The sequence below is a fragment of the Dioscorea cayenensis genome, chromosome 5, assembly GCF_009730915.1.
Source record: "Dioscorea cayenensis subsp. rotundata cultivar TDr96_F1 chromosome 5, TDr96_F1_v2_PseudoChromosome.rev07_lg8_w22 25.fasta, whole genome shotgun sequence".
NCBI lineage: Eukaryota > Viridiplantae > Streptophyta > Magnoliopsida > Dioscoreales > Dioscoreaceae > Dioscorea > Dioscorea cayenensis.
Window position 1 is genome coordinate 24560910 of NC_052475.1, and position 22788 is coordinate 24583697.

The following is a 22788-nucleotide window of genomic DNA, read 5'->3' on the forward strand; positions in this document are numbered from 1 at the left end:
ATATATATAAGTTCATATATTTTATTTGTATCTTATCGTGTTTATATAAAAATAAACAAAATCCAATCATCGATTATGACATTCATACTGTTTTAACAGTATAATAATAATTTCATAATGTATTCAAATAAGATATGAGTCATATGACCCGTTTATGACCGGTTAACTCCAAAATCAATCCCTAATTTTTACATAGGGACTACAATATAATTTCAAAATCAACAAAGGATTAATATCCATAAATTCATTCCCCTCTTGCCTTTATCCAGAATCCAGATCCCTTTTCTCCAATAATTTATTATTTAGTCCCTGAAACTTGTACTAATTTTGGAAATTTTGGAAAGCCTTTTCGAGTTTTGGTTACTTCCCCCCGTTCATCATTTCACGTTAAACACCCTAAACACCCTGAAATTTCAAAAATCCCCCGCCTTCGCCGCCACCCGCCGTCGGGCCGTGTATAAATCCGGCGGGCACCACCGTGCTTCCTTCTCGTTCTTTATCCGTGGCTAGGGTTAGGGTTTTGAATGAAGGTTTCGAGAGCTAGGGCTTGCTTCCATCGACGATGAGCGCTGTGAACATCACCAACGTCACCGTCTTGGATAACCCTGCGGCTTTCCTCAATCCCTTCCAGTTCGAGATCTCGTACGAGTGCCTCATCCCTCTTAAAGATGGTATGCATTTCGTCCCTTCGTGTTTTTCTTTTCTCCTTTGGTGTTTGGTTTTGGATTGGTGGTGAATTTGTCTATTTGGTGAGTGGCGAGTTGATTAGGGTTTTGTTTGTTCTGTGAAAGTTTAGATTGTGTTTTTCTTCTTGGGTTTGATTTTTGTTCTTGTTTTGCTATGACTGGATGTGCATTGGTAGTGCTTTGACTGTGGCTTCTGATTCCTTGAATCAGGCGGATGTTTCTATGATTTCATTTTGTTGTTTGTCAATGAGATTTTCTTGTTCGCGAGGTGTAGCTAATCTTTGTAGTGGCGTGAGAGATTATTTTGAAACTTTAATACTTAATTGTGTACACTGGGTCATGGTGATTCATCATTGGAGCTGTAGGCATATGTGAATACTTAGAAATGTTCTTTAAGTCTCAAACTTGAATAAGCTGGAATAATTTTTTATAGGCACTGAAAGAACCTGCTATCCTTTTTTCTGTCCATGTGTCTTTGAAGAATTCTTGTGCATTGATATGGATTTATAAGGTCTATTTTTTTTAAGATTGAATAATATTCAGGACATAACATAAGATAAGATCCCCTATGGTGGCAATTACATGGCATGTAGGGTATCTCAGATTTCGTTAAGCCAAGGCTGAGGTTTTATATATGATGAAGGTAGTCTGGCCATCTAGTTTGCAGAACCTCCATTTCTCTTCTCCCCACTTTTCATGGTTGTAGTTGTTTGCTAACATTAGTATTTTCAGTCCAATCTCCAATAGAGGTTTGTCCAACCTAGGTTGAGCTCTCAGATTCAGAGGACATTTTATTCCTTACTTTCCACTTGTGACCAGCAAATAGGAACATGCCTGATGATTTCTTCCTTTATAGCTTTGACAAGCCTCTATCTGGGGACCTTGCAAAAGCTTGATAAATAGGATCTTAAAATGCTGTCTTTTTTCATATGGCATAGCTATTGCCCCCCATACCTGTTTTTATCCAAAAATCTTGGATTGTTATGTGACACCATAGTGTCATGACCAATTTACATTTAGCCACTGAGCTGCTTATCCTGTCTTTTTCTTCCTATTTCATGCATTCATTTCTGATGCCTGCTCATTTCTTTCAAAATTTTACATGGTAAATCTGTCCATGTTCTTTATCTCAAAATTTATGTGTCTCTTCTGCTGTGGTAGCTACGTTACATTTAACGGCAACAATTATTCAATAATGAGGGTAATGAAACCTTCGTTAAAAGAAAGATGTTTGTCTACCCTAAGATAATCTTTATCAACTTCCTTCTCTTTCTTGCTTATCCTTTTTTGCTTATCTGCAATTTTACTTTTTTGGCTTGCAAATATTGCCTCAACTTTGGGAAATGTATTCCTGTGGTAAAATGCTAAAATAAACAATTCAGATATTGTGACAGATATTATACTTACCAAAATTAATGAACAACAGAAAAGTAGCCTGTTGGAAAAAAAAAATCGCTTAAAAAAAATTGCTGGATCATACTTGATGAAATTTTCAGACTTCGGGAGAAGTAAAATCTGCACAGATGGTATTTTCTGTTTGATGTCATTGATCTACTGTTTCTTGGATTTCAATCAAGTAGATAATCAAATATCCCCTGCAACCTTTTACCAATCTCTTCTTTATCAGCTGCTCATCAGCAAACTGAGCAAATCAATTCTCAAATCCATCTATATTTATAGCCAGGAGATAGATCTCATGGTTGGCAAGGTTTTTATCATTGACAGTATGACCCAAAAAAAATTGCTTTAATTTTCTCTCCTGCACAGCTCTTAAAGCTGAATGCTTATGCATTTCAAGGATTTCTACCTGTGTTAATGGGACAAGGATGTGGGTGTCGAGTACCCAAGTATTAGAGAATATCTAATACTTGAATTTAATGAAAACTGGATACATAGGTATGACGGTAAAAATGTGTGTGTAAATACGTAGACATGTGGATCATATTGGTTTTGGAAGGGTGGGGAATATTTTAGTAAAACAAATTCTTTTTAGATGTGTAGATATAAACACTATGAACACCATTGTCCTTAGAAAGATACAGAACATTATAGTTAGACAATTTTATTAAAAAAAATTGAACTTAAGACAAGGGATTTAAATCATATTAAAATTTAAATTATTATTAAATAAGTTTTGTAAAATCATTGAAGTCACTATTAAAAAGATTTTAAAGATAAGAATTATGTTATAAAGATAAGAAAAAAATTAAAGAGAGACTTATGTAATTGAAAAGGATAAAAACGAAAGAAAATTAAAAAATATTAGATTGAAAATTAAAAGGAAAAAAATTAATATAAAAAGCAAGAAGAAGTTAAGTGAAATCAAATTTCTTTTATTTTTAAACATATAAGGTGAATAGGATCTCATGTTCCCCATATGATCTAAATCATAAATTTTGTCATACACAAATTGTGTCATAAGATCCATGTAACTTTGATCCTATTACTTTGCATTCAATGTAATAAAGACAAGCATTGAATCGGTCATGATGTTGAGATTGCCATGTAAAATGGTTTATTTCCATTACATGCGGCCTTCAATGAAATGTAATATTTAGCTCTGAAAATATTTATATATATTAACTTGGGAATGCCATTATGATACAATAAGTTCCCAAACACTAACACAATTTTTTAATAACCTTTTTGGTTTATCATCTAAACTTGATGGGGTTGGATCTGTGTAAATGAGTACCGGTGCTTTTGCATTACCAGCACGACAGCATAGCTCATTGCATATAATGTCAAATGCCTTTTACTTTATACCCAAGCCCTTTTGACAAGTTTCATCTTTGATGTGGATATTGTAATGAGAGATCATGGTAATTTATACATACCATGATACAGATGACAGTTACCTCTGGTATGACAGCAAAAATGAGTGCCCATCCACTTTAATTTTTAGTCACAAGTAGCCTCTAAAATTGAGGATATACCAGATGGATAAGCAGCAATTTGTGATTACTTGGGTAGGCTGCTGGAGCATATATGTACATCATTTTAACATTTGCACCAGACCGGCATGAGACATTGAGAACCCAATGAAGCTGTAGCCATTACAGTGTTATAGCGCATGTTTCACTGGTTATGGACCCAAACATGTGTGGCCAGTCAATGATCTGAATGGAATGAACTAACAGATCATAGGGAAGGAAATTCAAAGAAAACCTCATTTCCTTTCAAGTATACATGTCTATAAGAAAATATCTTTTTTTCTTGCAAGCTATAAAACTTGAGTGCTAGCTTTTGCTTATGATGAAGACCAGCTCATTCATTATAAGAGAAGAGGAAAGTTATTAAAGGAATTAAGTAGATACTACCTGAATTTGGTAGCCTCTTTTTTGTATGCAACATCAAGCTTGTATATGAATTATCAGAAATAAGTTAGAATGAATTAATCTTATAGCGCTGCAGTCTTTGGTGAGGTTTATTGGGAATGAGTTGCAGTGAATTGGCTTAGAAAAAAAAATTCATGCCTGCTGATTGTATTTTTAATATTGAGGAGACTAGGAAATGCTAGCATGAAAAAGGAACCTTGGAATGTGATTGACAGCAGATTGAAATTTCCAGCAGTCTTCTGGTGTTTTACCTGGCAGGGTGCCACTTGATGAAACTAGTAAGGAGAAATGGTGGTTGAAGTGCTGAAAGAGTAGTGACACATAGAGTTTCTCAGCCAACTTTATATGTGATAATCTAAGTGTGGAAATTTTATACTTATGAGCACTTATCACTTGGATATGACATCAATCATTTATGTCAGCGATGAGATGCTTAATACTTGAAGCCCTGGAGTTTTTTATGTAGGGATATTGTAGTTGAAGTGTTTCACTTGAAATTCATGATATCAATTATGGATCAACATCAATGAGTAGTGATGCACTTTGTCTCCTGACAGACGTTAGATATACATGTTTCCATCTGTTTGAAAAATTAGTACTTTTGAGCAACTATTGCTTAGATATGACATCATACCTTTAAATTCATAGTTGAAAGTGCTATCCTTATGTTACTTTGAGTCTTTTGAGTTCCTTATTTTGGGAGATTCTAGTTGAAGTGATTCAGAACAAACATCTCTAAACTAGCTTGGGACTTTTATTAATGAAGACTTATGTGTTCTTTCAGCAATAGGATATTGCAAAAACAAGCTTTCTGTCATGAAATGAACCTCCTCCGTTCAATAGCAAAAGTCATTGTTTTTATAAGAATTTCTCTTGTATCTTTGTAATCAAGATATCTTGTTGACAAGATAGCAAGTATTTTGTGCTGTGAGAAACTGGTCTGGATTTCAATGGTACACACCCCTGAATAGCGCAATCTATATGTAATGTAACATTGTCAGCTTTAACACTGCTGAGTTAGTTTTTGAAAAAATATATATATAAATATATTATTTTCTTTGATTACCTAACATTGTGAAAAAATTGTGTAGTTTGCTAACTTCTAACATGCTTGTATGAGTTCTGCAATTCAGATTGATTTGCTCATTATTGAAGGCTCCTGCCTGTTGTGGCCCAAAATATCATAAATGAGATTATGTTACTTGCTATCATTTTTACTTTCCAGCCGGTTGCCTCTGATGATTTTACAGCTTCATCTGTTCGGAGTTGCCTTATATTTTCTGATGATTCTGTTCATAGATGGAAATAGCATTCATATCTTCTGCTTGGTTATTGAAGTGGCTTTGCCATTAAGCTAAATATGGTTTAATGGTTAATTAAGAGACAGTTGATATTTCCAAGTGTATTCTATTGTGGTGCCAAGTTTTGATTTGTGTCAGACATCTCTTGGTGACATTCTTGAAAACCAATTGTTTGAATATTCATTGTTCATGGGCTTGTTGTGAATGATGATGACTTGAAAGACTTTGTTGTGTCATGCAACATAGATATCTGTAAAATTTTAAAAATCAAATTTTTTGTTCTATAAGAGCTGAAAAATTCTCTTTTTGGTCATTGTGTTCAGATTTGGAATGGAAGTTAACGTATGTAGGATCTGCAGAGGATGAAACTTATGATCAGCTTCTTGAGAGTGTTCTTGTTGGTCCTGTCAATGTTGGAAACTACCGGTTTGTTTTGCAGGTAAGTTGACGCCTTATAGCTAAGCGCCACGTCTTGAATTCATCTTTCATTTATAAGACATATTTATTCCATATCCAGGCAGACCCACCTGACCCTTCGAAGATCCGTGACGAGGATATAATAGGAGTGACTGTGCTACTTCTAACCTGCTCTTATCTGGGTCAGGAATTCATCCGTGTTGGCTACTATGTGAACAATGATTACGATGATGAGCAACTAAGAGAAGAGCCACCTCCAAGAGTATTGATTGACAGAGTTCAGAGAAACATCTTGGCTGACAAACCCCGTGTCACAAAGTTCCCCATCAACTTCCATCCTGAAACCAGTGAGGGAGGAGCCCAACAACCACCTTCCCCTTCACCTGAAAACCCGAATTCCGATGAATTTCAGCCAGGACAGTCTGAAAACAATGGATGTGATGAGCCTCAGCCTACCTTGCCCCAAGGTCCCCAAGTCTAAGAATGAAAGGCCCACCATGTTTTTTTCCAGTGCTAAAACACCCTTCAGTGTTAAAAATGGAGTTTTCATTTCAATGAAAGCAGACTTTGTGAGCTCTTTCTAATTGAGTAATTGTTGTCATTTTAAGTTCATTCATGGTTAACTAACTTAACTCTCACCAGACTCTGTTATTCATGCCTGTTATGCAGCTATTCAATATTGTGAAGCAAGAAAATAGGTACAATTACTGACATATATAGATTTTACTTGCATCTCAGGCTTGTCGAATGAATTTTTTTCTTATCAAATAATTAGCATAAAACTAGTTTTTTTTTTTTAAAAAAAAAATTGTGCTACGAATGGGCTGGCCCAAGAAAAGTACTAGGCCTTGGCCCATCTCCAGCCGAAACGAGTGGCTATCGGGAGCTTTAAAACGCCACCACTGCCCGCTTGAAGTTTTCGAGTGAAGCTCCAGGATTCATAGAAATGGCCACCGCCCTCGCCTCATCCCCTGGCCTTCCTCTTCTTCGATCCCGATTTCGATCCCCTTCCTCGCTTCCAACCCTCCACCTCCGCTCGTCTCCTTACCATCGGAATCGCCATCGATCCTTCTCGGCTTCAGCTTCACCGGACCTCGGGGCCGTTGATGAAGACCAGAAAACCCCGGCCACGATTGGAGGAGGAATGGTCAGTCCGGCGATGGTTAGGGATTCTAGCATTTCTAAATTGAAGTAGTAGTAGTACTTGAAATCGCAGGTTGTTGATTATTAGGGCGTGGAGGAGAGCATCGGGGTGCTCAAGAGCGCCGCTAAGACACGTCGAACCCCGGCCGCCGAAGTGTTATCGGCTCTCGATGCAATCAAGAAGGCGAAGGTCGATCCTTCAGGGTTCTTCGAGACGCTCGGTGGCACTGAGTCGCCGGGAAGAACATGGATGCTTGTCTTCACTGCGGAGGTGGCCCTAACCCTAAAGTTTTTTCATTTCTATAAATTTTTTTCAATAATTATTAATTATCAAAAAATTTCCATTATTTAATATTCAGGGCAGGTTGAACAAAGGCAGATATTTTCCCTTGACCGCAGTGCAACGATTTGACGCAGCAGTGAGTTCTTCATTAACACATCAACACCTCAAAATTTTTATAATTATAAATAAATATTAAAGTTTGAAACTTTTCAGGGGAAGAGGATTGAAAATGGAGTATATTTGGGGCCACTTGGATGTTTAACATTTGAAGGGAATTTGTCATGGAATAAGAGAATATTGGCATTCATATTTGAAAGTATAAATATAAAAATTGGGCCATTTGGTCCTTTGAGGGTCAGTCTGGGAAGAGAGGAGAGGGAGCCTAGCACAAAAGACCCTTTCTTTATCTGGTTCTATGCGGATGAAGAGATTGCTGTGGCTCAGGGCAGGGGTGGTGGCATTGCATTCTGGTGCCGGTGTCAACGTGTAGTTTGATTGTGTGCTTCCTCTTCTTGTTTGACATCACTGTATGTACTCCTATCATTCTTCATTTCTTCTCATCTGTTCTGTGCATATATAATTGTCAAATAGTTTCTCTTTGGATATATATATATATATATATATATATATATATATATATTTCTTGAAAGAGACATTATTGTTTGTTTCAAAATTTAGGGATGAATACATGAAAAAGTTACTAGGATTTTATTTTGGTTTTGAAATCCGACAAATTGTGAGTACCAAGGATGAGTAGGATCTGAGGTCGTTGATGTTGAAGATAGTAGCACGTAGTACTGTAAAGGATGCATGTTCATTGAATAATGTTAATTGTCAAATAAATGTCTTTTTATCATAGGTTTGTTCTCCAAAAAAATTTTAAACAACACCAACTGGTTTTGGTCCAAATGGCATAGATTTAGATTTAGATTAATTATTCAAGAAATTAATTTTGAGTTCGAATTGTTGTGTACTAAGAAAAACGGACATTATAAGAAATTTATTATTTTTATACTAATGCTTACAGCACTTCATCTCATAAACCAGTGGGTCGAAGGAAAAAAATTTAGACAATGAGGTTTAATTAATGCTGAATGGACATAAATCAAGATTATAAATTTATAATCCTCTCCTCAATCCATATCATCCATGTATGATAATATCACAAACATTGATCACTAAGTAGGACTTCGTTACTTCACTTGGATATAGTAGTGTTCCTTTTTCTAAAACGATCAAATGAAAATTATTTAACAAAACTATTTAAATAATAAAGAAGAAAAGTTACTGCCAAAATCAAAAACAAAAATGTAGATGAGAGAGATGGACCTTCTAATCATCTGATTTGGGAGTCTCTTCCGGGGCATTGTGAACCTCAATCAACCTCGGCCACAGCGGCAATGTACTCGACCATAGCTTGCTCTGCTTTGAGAATGGGGTCGTAGTAGTCGGCCTGAACCTCCATCCTCCCCCGTCTTCTCGCCCTCTTCCACGCACTTCTACCAAGCGATGAAGCTCTCCTTGCAACCTCCTTCCTTCTTGCTTTAGTTGTTTAACAAATTATTCAACATTTATCTCAATCCAAACTAAAGCTAAAGACCGTACAGATAATCCAACAAATTTGTAGTCACATATATATATATAACCATCCAGCTCGTCTCTTCACGTTATTAAGGTTTGCATATATACATACATCCCACCCCCTGCAAGAGCATTTCCATAAAAATAGGTTTTAGCAAACACAGGCTGGTAAAATCTCATATAGAACCCCAAAACAAAACAAAAAAATCTCAAGATAACAAATGGTCCACAAAATTACACAGCAAGGCTCTCCATTTTGGGAGCCAAATCTACATCACCAAATGCACACCGGAGCTTAATCAATGAGTTCTTCAACACTGTGAAGGCCCTATATAAGTCCTCTGGAGAACCATTAAGGGTTTCAACTGCCTCATGGATGTTACCAACCAATTCATCTATCTTCTTGGTGATGAGTTTCATCTGAGATATCTCTTGAGGAGGGTATACACAAGCTCCGAGATCATTCAATTCTGATCCCATTTCTTGACAGTGGCCAAGTATTCTCTCCAAGCTGTCTACATATTCCTTTTCCGCTGATTCTCTGTTTGATTTCCGAAGCAAACCTGTGATGAAGCGAATAATCTCTTTTACAGCAGTAAGTGCATTGGTGACTACATCAGTTGCTAACTGTGCGATTTCCATCTCTTCAGTTGAAAGGTCATCCCCGAGGTCTCCCTCGCTAAAGCTACCATCCTCATCAGTGACATCAGTAGGAGGTCCATCAGATGAGTCATGTTGAGTAGGTTTCAGTTCTTTCATCTCCCGAAGAACATCCTTCATAGAGACAGCTAGTTGAGTTATTGCTCGTCCAATTGCAGTGCAGTTTGAGGTGGGGGTTTTCTTCAGGGCGTCACATGCTTCCCAGACTGAACCCGAGAGTTGTGGAATAGTTTGCCTTTTGTTCGCATTGTCAGAATCTGCATATAACCCAAGCGACCATTAAGCATAAACATGACATAGATAGAGTTAAATCTAGATGCCGACTTGTTTTCCATTGATTGCCAAGAACAAAGTGTTAAGTACAAGCAGAGGCAGGTTCGTGATGGTAGAAAGAATATGTACCCTTTGATGATATTATGAGATTTCAACAGCTTGTGTCCCGGGTTTTAAATGATTTCTATGCAAAAATCACAACAATGAAAAATTATCAAAGGGATTTTGCAGGAATTGATGTACCGCAGAAGGAGACTGCTTCCTTAAACAATTTAATGCTACGGTCAACAACATTCCTTGCTGAAGCAACTATACACGCATGAAGAGTTGGGCCGGCACCAGCAGAGCTGCTATGGCAGAGCAAAAGGAAACCTTGAAGAAAATTAATGTACACTCCCATGTTTGACTCTAGATTCTTCACATCATGTTCTCCATTCCAAAGCATTCCAGCTGCAAGCTAATAAGTAATAATCAGTAAAAGGAGAATAGGCAACTCAACTATAAAACAAAAGAAAGATCCTTGAAAACTATAAAAAAAAATGCTGCTTCACAAACATCATTTAGTTCTAGTTCCCTAAATGAACCTCCACCTCAACTGGCAAGCTAAGCATGAATTAAGATTTTCCAGGAGAATTTAAACAATTATCCAAGTATATTTGTGTAAGATCTACTATCAAGTAGGATAAATGGCTTATCTATGCAGTACAGAAATAACTTGAAAAGCATGCATATAAGCAATATGAATAGATTGGCATGAAAAGGCCTTCCCTAGCTGAGCTTAATCTAATCACCAGCATTCCATTATTTTTCACATCAAAACAACACTAGCTCTATATGTAAATCAAATTTAACTAAAAATTGTAACTTTCTTTTCTCCATCACTTTCCATTTGCCAGCAACCAAACATTCACCACAAAATCAACTCCAAATAACATACCATATTAACTTTCACTAACAAGAACAAGTAAATATCCTTCAAATGCATTACAAAAAAAATTTTTTTTTTTTTTTTGGAGAAACTATCTAAAAAATTATCATAAAAAGGGTCAGAAAAACGATGATCATACCAACTGTTGCTTGTTTGGAGATTTCATCCCCAACTTTAGTGACTTCCGACCAATCCACCTTCTGAGAAACCGCAGGACGTTCCAGCATCTGCAGACCATGAACGAAATGATCAGAAAATCAAAAGAAACTGAAATTAATAACAAGATAAATGGAATCACCTGCAAAGTTTCTTCAATGTTGTGAATATGAGAATCAAGAACTCGAGCGAGGTGCTCCTTCTTCCCCCCTTTCGCCATCTCTCTCTCACTTTTGGGCAAAACCCTCGCGATTTGAGGTCTTATTTGGATGGAGTATTTTACTCATAGCCCCCCTATAATTATCGAAATTATTTATAAATAAAAATTCAGAAAGTCAAATGTAATATAAAATTATTTGAGGGATATAACTGAAAAACTAACAAAGCTTTTGGACAGAGCCAGGTGGAGAAACAATGGCAGGAAGTGGAGAAGATGGTGATCATTCCTTGTCTTCTGCTTTGCTTCCTCTTCTCCCAAACTCTTCAGAGAACTCTTCACAAGTTTGTAGGCATGGATTCTTCATGGGGTTCTCAAGGTCTGTTGTTGTTGTGGAGGTGAAGAGGCAGCTATGGCTTGCAGGTCCTTTGATAGCAGTGAGTCTCCTGCAATACTTCTTGCAGGTTATCTCTCTAATGTTTGTTGGGCACCTTGGGGAGCTTGCTTTGTCTGGGGCTTCTATGGCTACTTCTTTTGCCAATGTCTCTGGCTTCAGCTTGCTGGTATAGCTTCTGCTCATCTTTCCTTTGGATGATGATGATCATTATGATGATTTGTCCTTTGTTTCAGCTGCTTTGAACATTCATTAATGTTATGAGGAATTTCATGATTGATATGAACTATTTATATGAGATATTGATGTTTGACCATGCTGCTTAGTTTGTATGTCTCTGTTTTTCTGATGATTTAGTTTGAGAAGTAGTGGTTTTCATAGACTGCATAGAAGCAAATGGATGTTTTGAAAAGGAATTGTTGAAATATAAAGGAAACATGATAAGTAGAGGTAAACTCTATGGTATTTGTTTTGTGGCTGTGTGGTGAAATATGTTGCCCAAGAATAGCATAATGACAGGTGAATTGAATTAATAGCATGAACCATTAGGAGAATTCAGTGATATGAGAACAATGATAATTTGAGTCCTCAGGCTGAATACTTTAGACATAGTAAGAATATTTGTGTGGCATACACTGAACACTCTTCAAACCATGACTTTGATATTTCTTGTTTGCCATTCATCCATTGCTGGAGACTGGAGAGAGTTTGCATCCTTGTCTCTCAGCTGACATGTTGTTACTCTTTTTTATATAAATAAGAAATCAAACATGACAATAACACATATCATCAGCTTTTTCATATATAGCATTTGGTTCTTTATGGTTTCATATTAATTTGAATTGTGTTTTTATTTGACTATTTTCTTACCAGTGTTATTGCTAAAAGTTTTGACCTAATGTGATTTCTGGTTTTCTCCCTCTGACCTCACAAAGTTGGGCATGGGAAGTGCATTGGATACTTTATGTGGGCAGGCTTATGGCGCAAAACAGTATCGCTCACTCGGTGTACACATGCAAAGAGCTATGATTGTTCTTCTCTTTGTTAGCATTCCTTTATCCTTCTTATGGGCCTTCACCAGTGAAATTCTCATGATACTTGGCCAAAATGCTGAAATATCTGGTGAAGCTGGATTATATGCTTGTTGGTTAATCCCCAGCCTTTTTGCTTACGGTCTACTTCAGTGCCAGGTTAGGTTTTTGCAAACCCAAAATATTATCTGGCCAATGTTAATATGCTCAGGAATCACAACCTTATTCCACATTCTTGTATGCTGGATTTTGGTATACAACTCTGGACTCGGCAATAAGGGAGCTTCCTGTGCAACCTCCATATCATACTGGATTAATGTTTTTTTATTAGCCATGTATGTCAAATTCTCTAAATCCTGTGAACACACTTGGGTGGGTCTGACGAGGGAGGCGATGTGTGGTATAATCAACTTCATAAGGCTCGCTGTTCCTTCGGCCTTTATGATTTGGTGAGTTGGCCTCTCAAGTCATTATGGAGTCTATTGCTTAAACATGTTAGTTGAGTTAATGAATTAGTACTATGCAGTGTGGACTTCTGTTCTTTAGATTTGTGGGTGATATATAAAGCTGATGATTTTGTTTGATACACAGCTTGGAGTATTGGTCATTTGAGATGGTGGTTTTGCTGTCTGGTCTTCTTCCCAATCCAAAGCTTGAAACTTCTGTATTGTCAATCAGGTTAGCAACAGGACACTCTTTACCTTTCAGTCCTCACAAGCTTGGTTTGTGGATGTCTTGTGTTGTTCTCGATTTCATGTCTTTCAGCAGAACCAAATGCCTGAATGCTATATGAGACATTGTGCATTCAAAGTACACCATATTTTTATTCTACCAAAATTAAGATACCTCATATTTGTTCACAGATTAGCACTTTAGGATTAGATATTAACACTTGATTGAATGGAATTAATCATCAGCTAGTGGCAATTGATCAAATGCAGTGACTATTGGTCAATCCTGAAGAAGTTGATTTATTAACAGTTTTCTTCCTGTTAGACTCTCTTGTGCTTCTTTGAGTATACTATTGATTTACAAGCAGTTTCCATATCAAGGAATAACTTTCGACTCTGACATGTTTGCCATCTTTTCAGCCTTAACACTATGTGGATGGTTTATATGATCCCCACTGGCCTTGGAAGCGCAGTGAGGTCAGTAGACATAAAATTTTGGTTCCCAGTATTTAACTTAAGTCTTTGTTTGTTGTCCTCCTATTTGTTTTTCTGCAGTATAAGAGTTTCAAATGAATTGGGTGCTGGGAACTCACAAGCTGCACGTTTAGCAGTACTGGCTGTATTTATCATAGCCATTACTGAAGGTTTGATAGTGGCCCTTCTCACTATTTTGGTGCGTGATGTCTGGGGCTATTTGTACAGCAGTGAACAACAAGTTGTGAGTTATGTTTCAGCAATGATGCCAGTTCTTGCAGCTTCTGACTTCATGGATGGAATACAATGTGCACTTTCAGGTTTAAAATGAAACTGCACTTACCTGCCCGATTTGTTTCTTATAATATTTTGGGAATTCTTATGAAAACACTGGAGTCTAACAATCTTGAAACTTCAGGTGCTGCGAGAGGATGTGGTTGGCAAAAGATCTGTTCTTTTATTAATCTTGGAGCTTATTATGTTGTTGGTATCCCTTCTGCTATTCTCTTCGCTTTTGTCTTGCACGCTGGTGGGCAGGTAATTTTCGTATTTTTTGTGAACTTGTTTTATGTCTTTTGAAGATGAAGACTCATAAAACATGCTGTGCATCAGGGACTTTGGTTTGGAATCATAAGTGCACTTATTGTTCAACTATCGGTGCTTTTTGTTATTATCCTTCGCACCAACTGGGATCAAGAAGTAAGTGATTGTTAAAATATGCAACAAATCATCACAGATACTAGGCTTTAGATCTTATGTCTAACCATTTTGTATGCTGCTTAAAAATCAGGCAATGAAGGCCATAAACAGAGTTAAAGACTCTGCTATCAATGCTGAAGCAAAATACTGAGTTTGTACATGCTTGTTCACGTCGATTCAATCGTGGACCCTGGAGTAATGATTTGTAATATTTACTTCGTTATGGTATCACTATTTATTTCTTTGAATACATTCTGGAGTCAATAACACATCACATTCCATATCAAACTTTTCTGTCAATAGATACATTCACTTGCAAAGGCAAACAACATCAAGCTTTGGGGAAAATCAATTCTAGTAACCCTGAATGAAAAAGATCACAGTACATGGTGATGTTATTCTCACTAGCTACATATTTATTAGGCAACATATGTGCATAATACTCGAGGAAAATTTTATGTGGCCACTGAAACTTATTAGATTGGATAGCATCTTAGTTTTTGTGCTGCAGTCTACCACTTTCAGCACCGGCATATGGGTCGATGATAACATTTATAACTGCTGGTTTTCGGGCAGCAAATGATTCAGTGAGTGCAGATTTGAGTTCATCGGGAGTTGCAACAATATACCCTTTTCCACCAAAAGCTTCAATTAGAGTATGGTAAGCTGCATCTGGGACAAATGAAGTAGGGGCAGGGTCATCTTTGTGTGGTCCTGTAATTTCTTCAGGGTTTCTACGATCACCACCATATACTCCACCGTTGTTGAACACAATCACGACAACAGGCAGCTGATATCTTACCAATGTCTGCAAAAGAGTTCAGGAAGGGGATTTGTTCACTTAACAAGAAATTGCTAGAAAGATACACTGTATCACAAGGTTCAGAGTGATACTTTGAAGGAATACTGAAGCTACTTCATGAAAAAAAATGCTCGAACTTCTTGTACAATAAATTAAAGACCAGACCAGCATAAAATGGTACCCTTGTCACAAGAAATATGCCACCGTGATATCTATTATTGCACCATGATATAATAAAAGTTTAAACTACTGATTGTACTTGAAGGCATAAATACAACTCCAAATGCTGATTCGCTATGATGGAATTCCATCGATATGAAGAGTTCATGGCAAGAACAGAGGCGTAGTCATTAGGCAATGGCAATCTTGATAGAGAAATGGACTGAATATAGCAGGTGCATTGACTCCAAAGTAAGATCTAATAACTAGTCAAACTATAGTTGAGCCATATATAAAAGGGATGCAATCCTATATAATTTAATTGAAGTCCACGGTAACTACTTCCAGACTATGAGATTTAAATGAAGGATAGCCTTGCTTCCCTTGTTACCTGAAAAATTACGTGTCCCTCATGTCCAAACAAAATCAAAGATGAAAAGACACTAACCATCGGTTACCATTCCAAAATAGCACTTCCATCTTTGCATTAACTTACCTATTAACAATGCAGAGAAAAGATACTCTGCTAACTATTTTGTCAAGACACACTTTATAATACAATGAGCAAATGCAGAAGTTAATAATTCAAGCATTCCCATCACTGACGCATGTATAATACAATGAGCAAATGGGCAAATGCCACAAACATATGATGAATTAGAGACCAAAAAGAAGGAGATTCAACAAGACTAGAAATGTTACCTCAACTTCAAGGCCACTGAAGCCAAAACCTGAATCTCCCTCAACAGCAACAACCAGCCTCTCAGGCATCGCCACAGCAGCTGCAATACAATACCCCAGCCCAACCCCCATTGTCCCCCATGTCCCAGCATCCAACCTCGTCCTAGGCTCACTCTGAATCAACACAGCCCTTCCAACATCCATGGTATTCGCTCCCTCTGATACTATAACCGGAGCTGGGCTCCCCTGTGCAATAATAGCATCTCTTATTATCCTCATCGGCGTCAAGAAGTTGAATGGGACCACATCCTTTGCCAATTGCGCCTCCATCTTTACAACATTCTCCTTGGCCTTCTTGGATATTGCCTCAACCCAAGGATGAGACTTCCCCAAACAAAATGGATCATCCTTGATCTCCTTATTAATCAAATCCACAACCTTCTTTGCATCGCCAACCAGACCTAAGTATGGTTTCCGGAGCTCAATCTCCTCCTCAGAGACATCTACAAGAATAAATTTCACATCTTTGGACCACCTTGGCGGCTCACCGAAGTGCAGCAACCAGTTGAGCCTTGCACCAATGATAAGCGCAACATCGCACTTGCCAATCGCCAGTGATCGAGCGGCCGTGGCAGCGAGCTCATGAGTATCAGGCAGCAAACCTTTCCCCATGGGGGTCGGCAAGAAGGGGATTCCAGTAGTGTCAACAAGCTTCTTCAGCGAGTCCTCGGCGCGGGCAAAGGCAGCACCTTTACCAAAAACTATGAGAGGGCGCTCGGCGCTGCGAAGTAAGGAGACAGCTTTCTCAATGTCGAGGGGTTTTTCGCCAGGGCTTTGCTGGGATATGGAGTTCTCAGCTTCGGATAAGAGCTTGGAAAGATCCGATTCGGAGATTGTTTGGTGGAGAACATCGGATGGGATATCGAGATAGCACCCGCCGGGCCTTCCAGAGATCGAGTGGTGAAGGGCTTCGAAGACAAGACAGGGGATTTGAGAGATATCAGTGGCTTTCGCCGAGAACTTCACGAATGGCTTCACAGCCGCAATCTGATCCAGCTCCTGCGATCACCGCCCCCAAAATCAACCATGAAAAAATCAATTTCTCCGAAATCGGAACGAAATTCGCAAACAATTAGGGAAATTTTCAATACCTGGAAGTCACCCTTCCCGAAATCCTTCTGATCACAAGAGCCTGAGATCATGAGCAGCGGCCAAGCGTTGGCCATCGCGTTAGAGAGGCCAGCAAGGCCATGGACGCAACCGGGGCCGGAGACAGTGAGAAGGACTCCAGGCTTGGAGGCGAGGTATCCATACGCTGAAGCAGCGTATCCCGCCGACTGCTCGTTGTGGAAGGCCAGGAAGCGGATTCCCAGCGCCACCGCTCGCGTCGCCAGCGACGTCACCGGAATCCCCACCACTCCAAACATCTTCTCCACTCCAGCCCAATGAAGAGCGCGTGCAGCCACCGCATTCCCATCGATCAGGGCATCATTGCTCGGCTCCGTCACAGTCGCCATTGATAGAGAGCTCTTGAGCTTGGTTGGTAGCTATGAGTTTATGACTCCGAGATGGAGTGGGTTTTTAAAAGGAGATATCGAGGTGTGGTGTCTCGCGGAGCAAGATAAATACCACTACACCGACCACCCTCAGGGGCAATTTCGTCAAATTGGGGAAGGCCAAATGAAATTACTCAATTACCATCATCGTGCAATAATAATTAAAAATTCAACAAGAATACCAAGGACTTTTTGGTCATTTCATGCATTAAAGTAGCAGCCAGGGAAATGCCGCCTCCCTAGGATGCTAAGAATCCTATTTCAAGTTAGCTTTCTTATTTTAATTCACCTGCTTGCTTTTGTTTTAATTGATGATAAAAAAAAAAAAAAAAATAGCTAATTGTACCAAATGAAGCATAATTCTATCACAAAGGGTAAAATTAATTGAAAATCACATAATATACATTTATATATTATTGAAATCATAATTTAGAGGCGGCCCCTTGATCACTCTCCCTAGTCAAAATCATTGATTAGAAGGTGAGCAATAATTAGCGAAACACTTAATTATAATATAAAATAGAAACATTGGAGTCCTTCACAGTTCACAATACACAATGATAATGTACTAGTACTATCACCATGAAAGTCTAATAGACAGGACAAGGTAGTGGTTTTTTGTATGTAATACAAGAGGTATACAGCATGATACTCCCACATGGAAATGGGTCTATCCTATAAAATCTTTACTGAAGGCTCGTAATTTTTTGGGAAAATTACATATGATCCAGGTTTAAAAAAGTAAAAAAAATATGATACAAGTGCTTAAAAATTCAATTTTGTTTTTAAACTTATTTTTTATCGAATTAGTTTTTTTTATCTCTCCTGATTTTTTTTATTATTATGTTTGTTTCACCATTAGAGAGCCCTTGTAACAAGATTTTTTAATACTGTGTGAATTTTTTTAATGCTGTGCATTAATTGGGTGAGATCACTATGACTATAGCCATAAGTGGTCAAACTTCTAATTTATTAGTTGACAAGATGGATGAACTTGTCCTAATCACAAGAAATATATATATATATATATATAGAAAAAATGGGATAGTTATTAAAAAAAATGAAGAGGTGGTAAAAAGAAAGCTTTTTCTTAAAATTTTACAAGTTTAATATTTATTAAAAAAAATGTAAAAACTAGAAGTTCTTTTAAAACTCGTCAAAAACTTCTAGATCTTTCTTATTATTATTATTTTTTAATGGCATCACAATGAGTCAACTTTGGCAACTGGTCTTGTAATCACTGATCAGGACATTGGCAGTTAAAGGGTTTTTTTTTTTCCTTGAACTAAGTTTTTATCTTCAAAACATTACATTGGTTATCTAGTGAGCAACATATATAAATTCTAGTCTAACACTATGATTTTAAAACAAAATAGCTATATGTGCCCTTATAAACTATCAGGGAATCATCTCAAGTGTGAGATATATATATGCCCAAATAACTAATATATTTCTTTGTTTTCCCCCTAATAACTTAAGATAGCAGGCAGGTACCATTAGACTTTGGTTAATTTGGAGTGTAGCATGGCTAGTTTAAGAAGTCATGCATGGGTTAATTTAACAAATATGTATAATTAAAAATATTTAAACATAAATATCTTGGCTCTATTAGTATTGAGTTAACCTTTTAAGCTGAATTGAATTAAATTAATATGCATTTAATTTTCATCCTAATGAATCAAGAGAGGAAATACCACCAAGAAACTTTGGGCCGAATAATAGAACACTCCGGCGGTCCGGCCCATCCATGTCCTTATGAATACAAGTAATATTAATACTACAACTGAAACATGCAAACGGCTCTCAATCGATCAAATTTTGCTTTATTTTATTTTAAAATTTTATTAAAATGTGCCAATGAATCAAGTTTTCACTCCAAGAAAAGGCAAGTGTTTTGAGTTTATTATATGGAATAAAAAATCACATCACAACGGAATGTTAAGCTTTTAGAACTTCACATTTACAGGATTGCTATTATTATTATTATTATTATTATTATTATTATTATTTCCTTTATTAAATGAACCTTATCTTGCTTCGTACCATTTCTAATCAACAGGAGTATAAAATATTAAAACATCAGAATGATTGTGAAGAGGAAGATGTTAGCCTGCCTTAATAATACATAAAGTTAACTTTTAGAAGTAAAGTATTAATAACTATAATAAAAAAAATTTATCGCTCAATATTTATTTCCTTCTCTATTTGACTTGATTCGTACCAAACTTTGAAAAGTGTCAATATTTCCAAAAATTTATGATATAGAGATTTTTGGGATGATGATCAAATTTAGTCTCAATTTTTTATACATCTCTTAGTATTAGTGGAAGTTCCCCAATTGTGGACTCTATCAAAACATTTACCACTCAAAGAATATCCATTTGAAAGGAATCGGAAATTGAGCTAATATTCATTTAGCTAAGGCTTTAGAAAGAATGGATCATTAACCTTCTTACACAGAGTAAACTTGATCCTACCTCTCCTTGTGTCAGTTCTATGATGGCTGCCATTCCGAAACCTCCGGATCCCCGTTCCTCTCCTTCGAAGCCTCCGAACCCTCACCCCTCTTCCGCCACCAAACCTGGCCTTTCCTGGGCTAAAGTTGTTGGCACTCCCTCTTCAGTCTCCTTTGAAAACCCTCCTCATCTCCAAAAATCTCACTTCGACCGTCTGAAAAACTCGATTAAAACCTGCATCTCTCTTGACCGTGAGCAATGGAACTCCGCCCGAAACATGATGCATTCTGCCCTCTACGCCAAGTTTTTGGGCAAATCTCTTCCTCTTGCTCAGGCTAAGCTTGCCATGGCTGATGCCTGGAAGGGACTTGGCGAGTTCTCGGTTTCTGACCTTCCGAATGGATTCTACTTTATTAACTGCGAGTCTCTTGATATGCAGGCTAAGCTTCTCTGGGATGGCCCTTGGACCATTGATGGTCGTATCCTGCAAATCTCTGAATGGAAGGAGTCTTTCCAGCCAGCGTTTGAGAAGCTCTCGACGGCGGCAGTGTGGATTCAGCTCCACCATCTTCCTATTGAACTCTGGCTTGGGGACATTCTGGAGTGCATTGCTTCCCAGTTTGGGAGGGTCCTCAAGATCGATGAGCACACTCTAAACCTTTCACGTTCTAAATTTGCTCGTATCTGTGTGGAAATTGATCTTGATCTCCCTCTCCAGAAAGGGACCTGGGTTAAATATGGTGACAATTCGGTTTTTATCATTGCACTCTATGAAAAACTCCCGGTTTTTTTGTTTTCGATTGTGGGACGGGTGGGTCATGGCGAATCCAATTGTACCTTCATTAGTAGCCGGAAGGCGGGATCTGGTTCTCAGCCACCCGCGGTCTCCCCGGAGATTGCGATGGAGGTAGATGATCAGCACCGGCCCCCTGGCGTAGCTCCTGAAGGTATAGATGACTGTATGATGTTGAATGATAATCAGACCTTTGACATTCCTCCCGGGGTTGATGATGGTTCCCCTAGTTTTGGTGCTTGGCTGAAACCCCGTAGCCGTTCTGGCCGTGGTCGTGGCCGCGGTGGCGGTGGCGGTGGCGGTGGCTTCCCCACTGCTAGCTCTGTTCGTCGTGACGGGATCGATGTCCAGATTAGTGACACGTGTATGGATCAATCGTCTATCTTTGCATCACGTGGCGGGTCCTCGCGACGTGGTGCTTCATCGGGCCTTCTTCCGAATAGCGCTGCTTTCCCGCATCTCGAGAAGGCCAAGGCCGTTGAACCAATCCCGAATGTTGACACAGGGTTTGCGCCTCGTCCCGAGGAATGCCCTTCTGACATTTCTTTGAGTCCCAATGCACTTGCTGTCAGCTCTTTTGTTGCAGAGCCGGGTCCCATCGTTATGATCGATAATTCCAAAGCTCCAAACCCTACCCCTTCCTCTGGAGTGACTGTTGGCTTGAGAATATCTGCTAACCCTTCTTTTCCAACCCACACTCACTCCTCTTCTCATCAAAACTTTGTTGAACAACCCCTTTTGCTATCATCCTCTGCTCAGATTAGTATCACTGATCCCACTCACTCTTCTCTGGTGGAAAGAGTTAAATCGGCTCTCCTCCCGGACCCTCCACCTGATCTTCGGATGGATTGCCCGGAGGACTCTGGAGATGCTGGCTCTTCTTTCGGCTCGGAGGACTCTGGGGCCTTTCCGGAGCCGGATGATGATATGATTCTTTCCCATTTTCAAAAAGACATCAAGTTGGAGGCCCTTGCTCGGCGCGCTCCAACTAAAAACATGAGCCGTCTCAAGAAAGGGAAATCCTCTCCTTTCTCTTAAACCCTCTTCCTCTTTGTTCGAGTTTTATTAACTGGTTTGTTCATGAATTTGAAAATTATTTGCTGGAACTGTCGTGGGGTTTCCAACCCTCATACTCTAGATCGTATTCGTGATTTTATTCGTCGTTTGAAACCTTTAATTATTTGTCTTGTTGAAACCAAAGCTGACACTGACCGCTCTCTTCAGCCTCGTAATAGATTTGCTAGATCTTGGGATTGAGGTCGCTATTCCCCTGCTCAGGGGCTCTCTGGGGGCATCATTGTTCTCTGGTCCCGTAGCATCGGTTTGGTGACTCCTATTGCTGCAACCCGCATGTCCCTTAATTTAGTGGTCTCTTCTACGAGGGGCTCCTGGATCCTCTCCGTGATTTATAACTCGCAGGTCATTTCCTACCATCGGCTCTTATGGCGAACTCTTGCTGGAGTCAATAACATTCATCTTCCCTGGCTTCTTGCCGGGGACTTTAATGCCGTCCTTTCCATCCATGACTTCAAAGGGGGTGCTTTTAACTCTTATGACTACAAATCTCGTCTTTTCTCTAGCTTTGTTAACAGTGCTAATCTTCTTGATCTTGGCTTTGTGGGTTCGCGTTTCACCTGGTGTAATAACCAAGTGGGGTTGTCTTGCCGGTGGGCGCGTCTTGATCGTTTTTTAGCTAATCATGATTGGATTGCTTCCTTCTCTTCTCTGGAGAATATTCACCTACCCCGCTCCTGCTTTGACCATTGCCCTCTCCTTCTCAAGGCATCCTCCCACACCCATTCTAAGAGCTCCATTTTCCGGTTTGATAATGTCTGGTTTGAATATTCTTCTTGCCATAATATTATTTCTAATGCTTTTCAGGTGACCTCTTCTTCCTCTCATATGCACTTCCTGCACCACTGCCTTCACCGGGCTAAAAATGACCTCATTAAATGGCGTATTTCTGGTACTCGATCCATCGATGCTGAGCTTTCACATCTTGAAATGGAGATTAAGAATGTTGAAGATAGCGATCTGCTTTGTCCTGACCCGTGGCATCGCACTGGCTCCGTTGTCCGCGTAATCGTCATAATGCCCTCCTTCATCAAAACTCCATTTATTGGGCTCAAAGGGCTAGAATGTTATGGCT

The 22788-nt window shown here is 38.7% G+C and overlaps 5 protein-coding genes across 7 annotated transcripts; 3 read left to right on the plus strand and 2 right to left on the minus strand.

Moving 5' to 3' along the window:
* Nucleotides 1-327: 327 nt before the first annotated feature.
* LOC120261610 (probable histone chaperone ASF1A) lies at nt 328-6349 on the plus strand. The gene is made up of 3 exons (XM_039269557.1): nt 328-671; nt 5649-5764; nt 5843-6349. Exons 1-3 carry the CDS (start codon nt 563-565, stop codon nt 6221-6223), a joined length of 606 nt encoding a protein of 201 aa, XP_039125491.1. The 5' UTR covers nt 328-562; the 3' UTR covers nt 6224-6349.
* Nucleotides 6350-6649: 300 nt separating this feature from the next.
* On the plus strand, nt 6650-9533 carry LOC120261993. Of its 3 annotated transcripts, XM_039270025.1 has the most exons (5): nt 6650-6904; nt 6974-7156; nt 7245-7304; nt 7382-7695; nt 9400-9533. In XM_039270025.1, the coding sequence occupies exons 1-4, from the start codon at nt 6689-6691 to the stop codon at nt 7661-7663; spliced, it is 741 nt and encodes a 246-aa protein (XP_039125959.1). In that variant the 5' UTR covers nt 6650-6688; the 3' UTR covers nt 7664-7695; nt 9400-9533. The 3 variants fall into 3 exon arrangements, with proteins under 3 accessions (XP_039125959.1, XP_039125958.1, XP_039125960.1); XM_039270024.1 differs by lacking the exon at nt 9400-9533 and having other exon boundaries at nt 7382-7741; XM_039270026.1 differs by lacking the exon at nt 9400-9533 and having other exon boundaries at nt 6651-6889; nt 7382-7741.
* Nucleotides 8940-10996, minus strand: LOC120261992 (cyclin-D1-binding protein 1 homolog). Its single transcript, XM_039270023.1, has 4 exons — nt 10909-10996; nt 10750-10837; nt 9926-10132; nt 8940-9666 (listed from the first exon to the last, which is right to left on the minus strand). Exons 1-4 carry the CDS (start codon nt 10984-10986, stop codon nt 8984-8986), a joined length of 1056 nt encoding a protein of 351 aa, XP_039125957.1. The 5' UTR covers nt 10987-10996; the 3' UTR covers nt 8940-8983.
* A 177-nt stretch (nt 10997-11173) lies between these two features.
* Nucleotides 11174-14596, plus strand: LOC120261991 (protein DETOXIFICATION 16-like). Its single transcript, XM_039270022.1, has 8 exons — nt 11174-11486; nt 12253-12797; nt 12940-13026; nt 13440-13496; nt 13575-13813; nt 13912-14030; nt 14106-14192; nt 14284-14596. Exons 1-8 carry the CDS (start codon nt 11181-11183, stop codon nt 14341-14343), a joined length of 1500 nt encoding a protein of 499 aa, XP_039125956.1. The 5' UTR covers nt 11174-11180; the 3' UTR covers nt 14344-14596.
* On the minus strand, nt 14467-17395 carry LOC120261990 (2-hydroxyacyl-CoA lyase). Its single transcript, XM_039270021.1, has 3 exons — nt 16986-17395; nt 15856-16893; nt 14467-15000 (listed from the first exon to the last, which is right to left on the minus strand). Exons 1-3 carry the CDS (start codon nt 17349-17351, stop codon nt 14686-14688), a joined length of 1719 nt encoding a protein of 572 aa, XP_039125955.1. The 5' UTR covers nt 17352-17395; the 3' UTR covers nt 14467-14685.
* Between the last annotated feature and the right edge of the window lie 5393 nt (nt 17396-22788).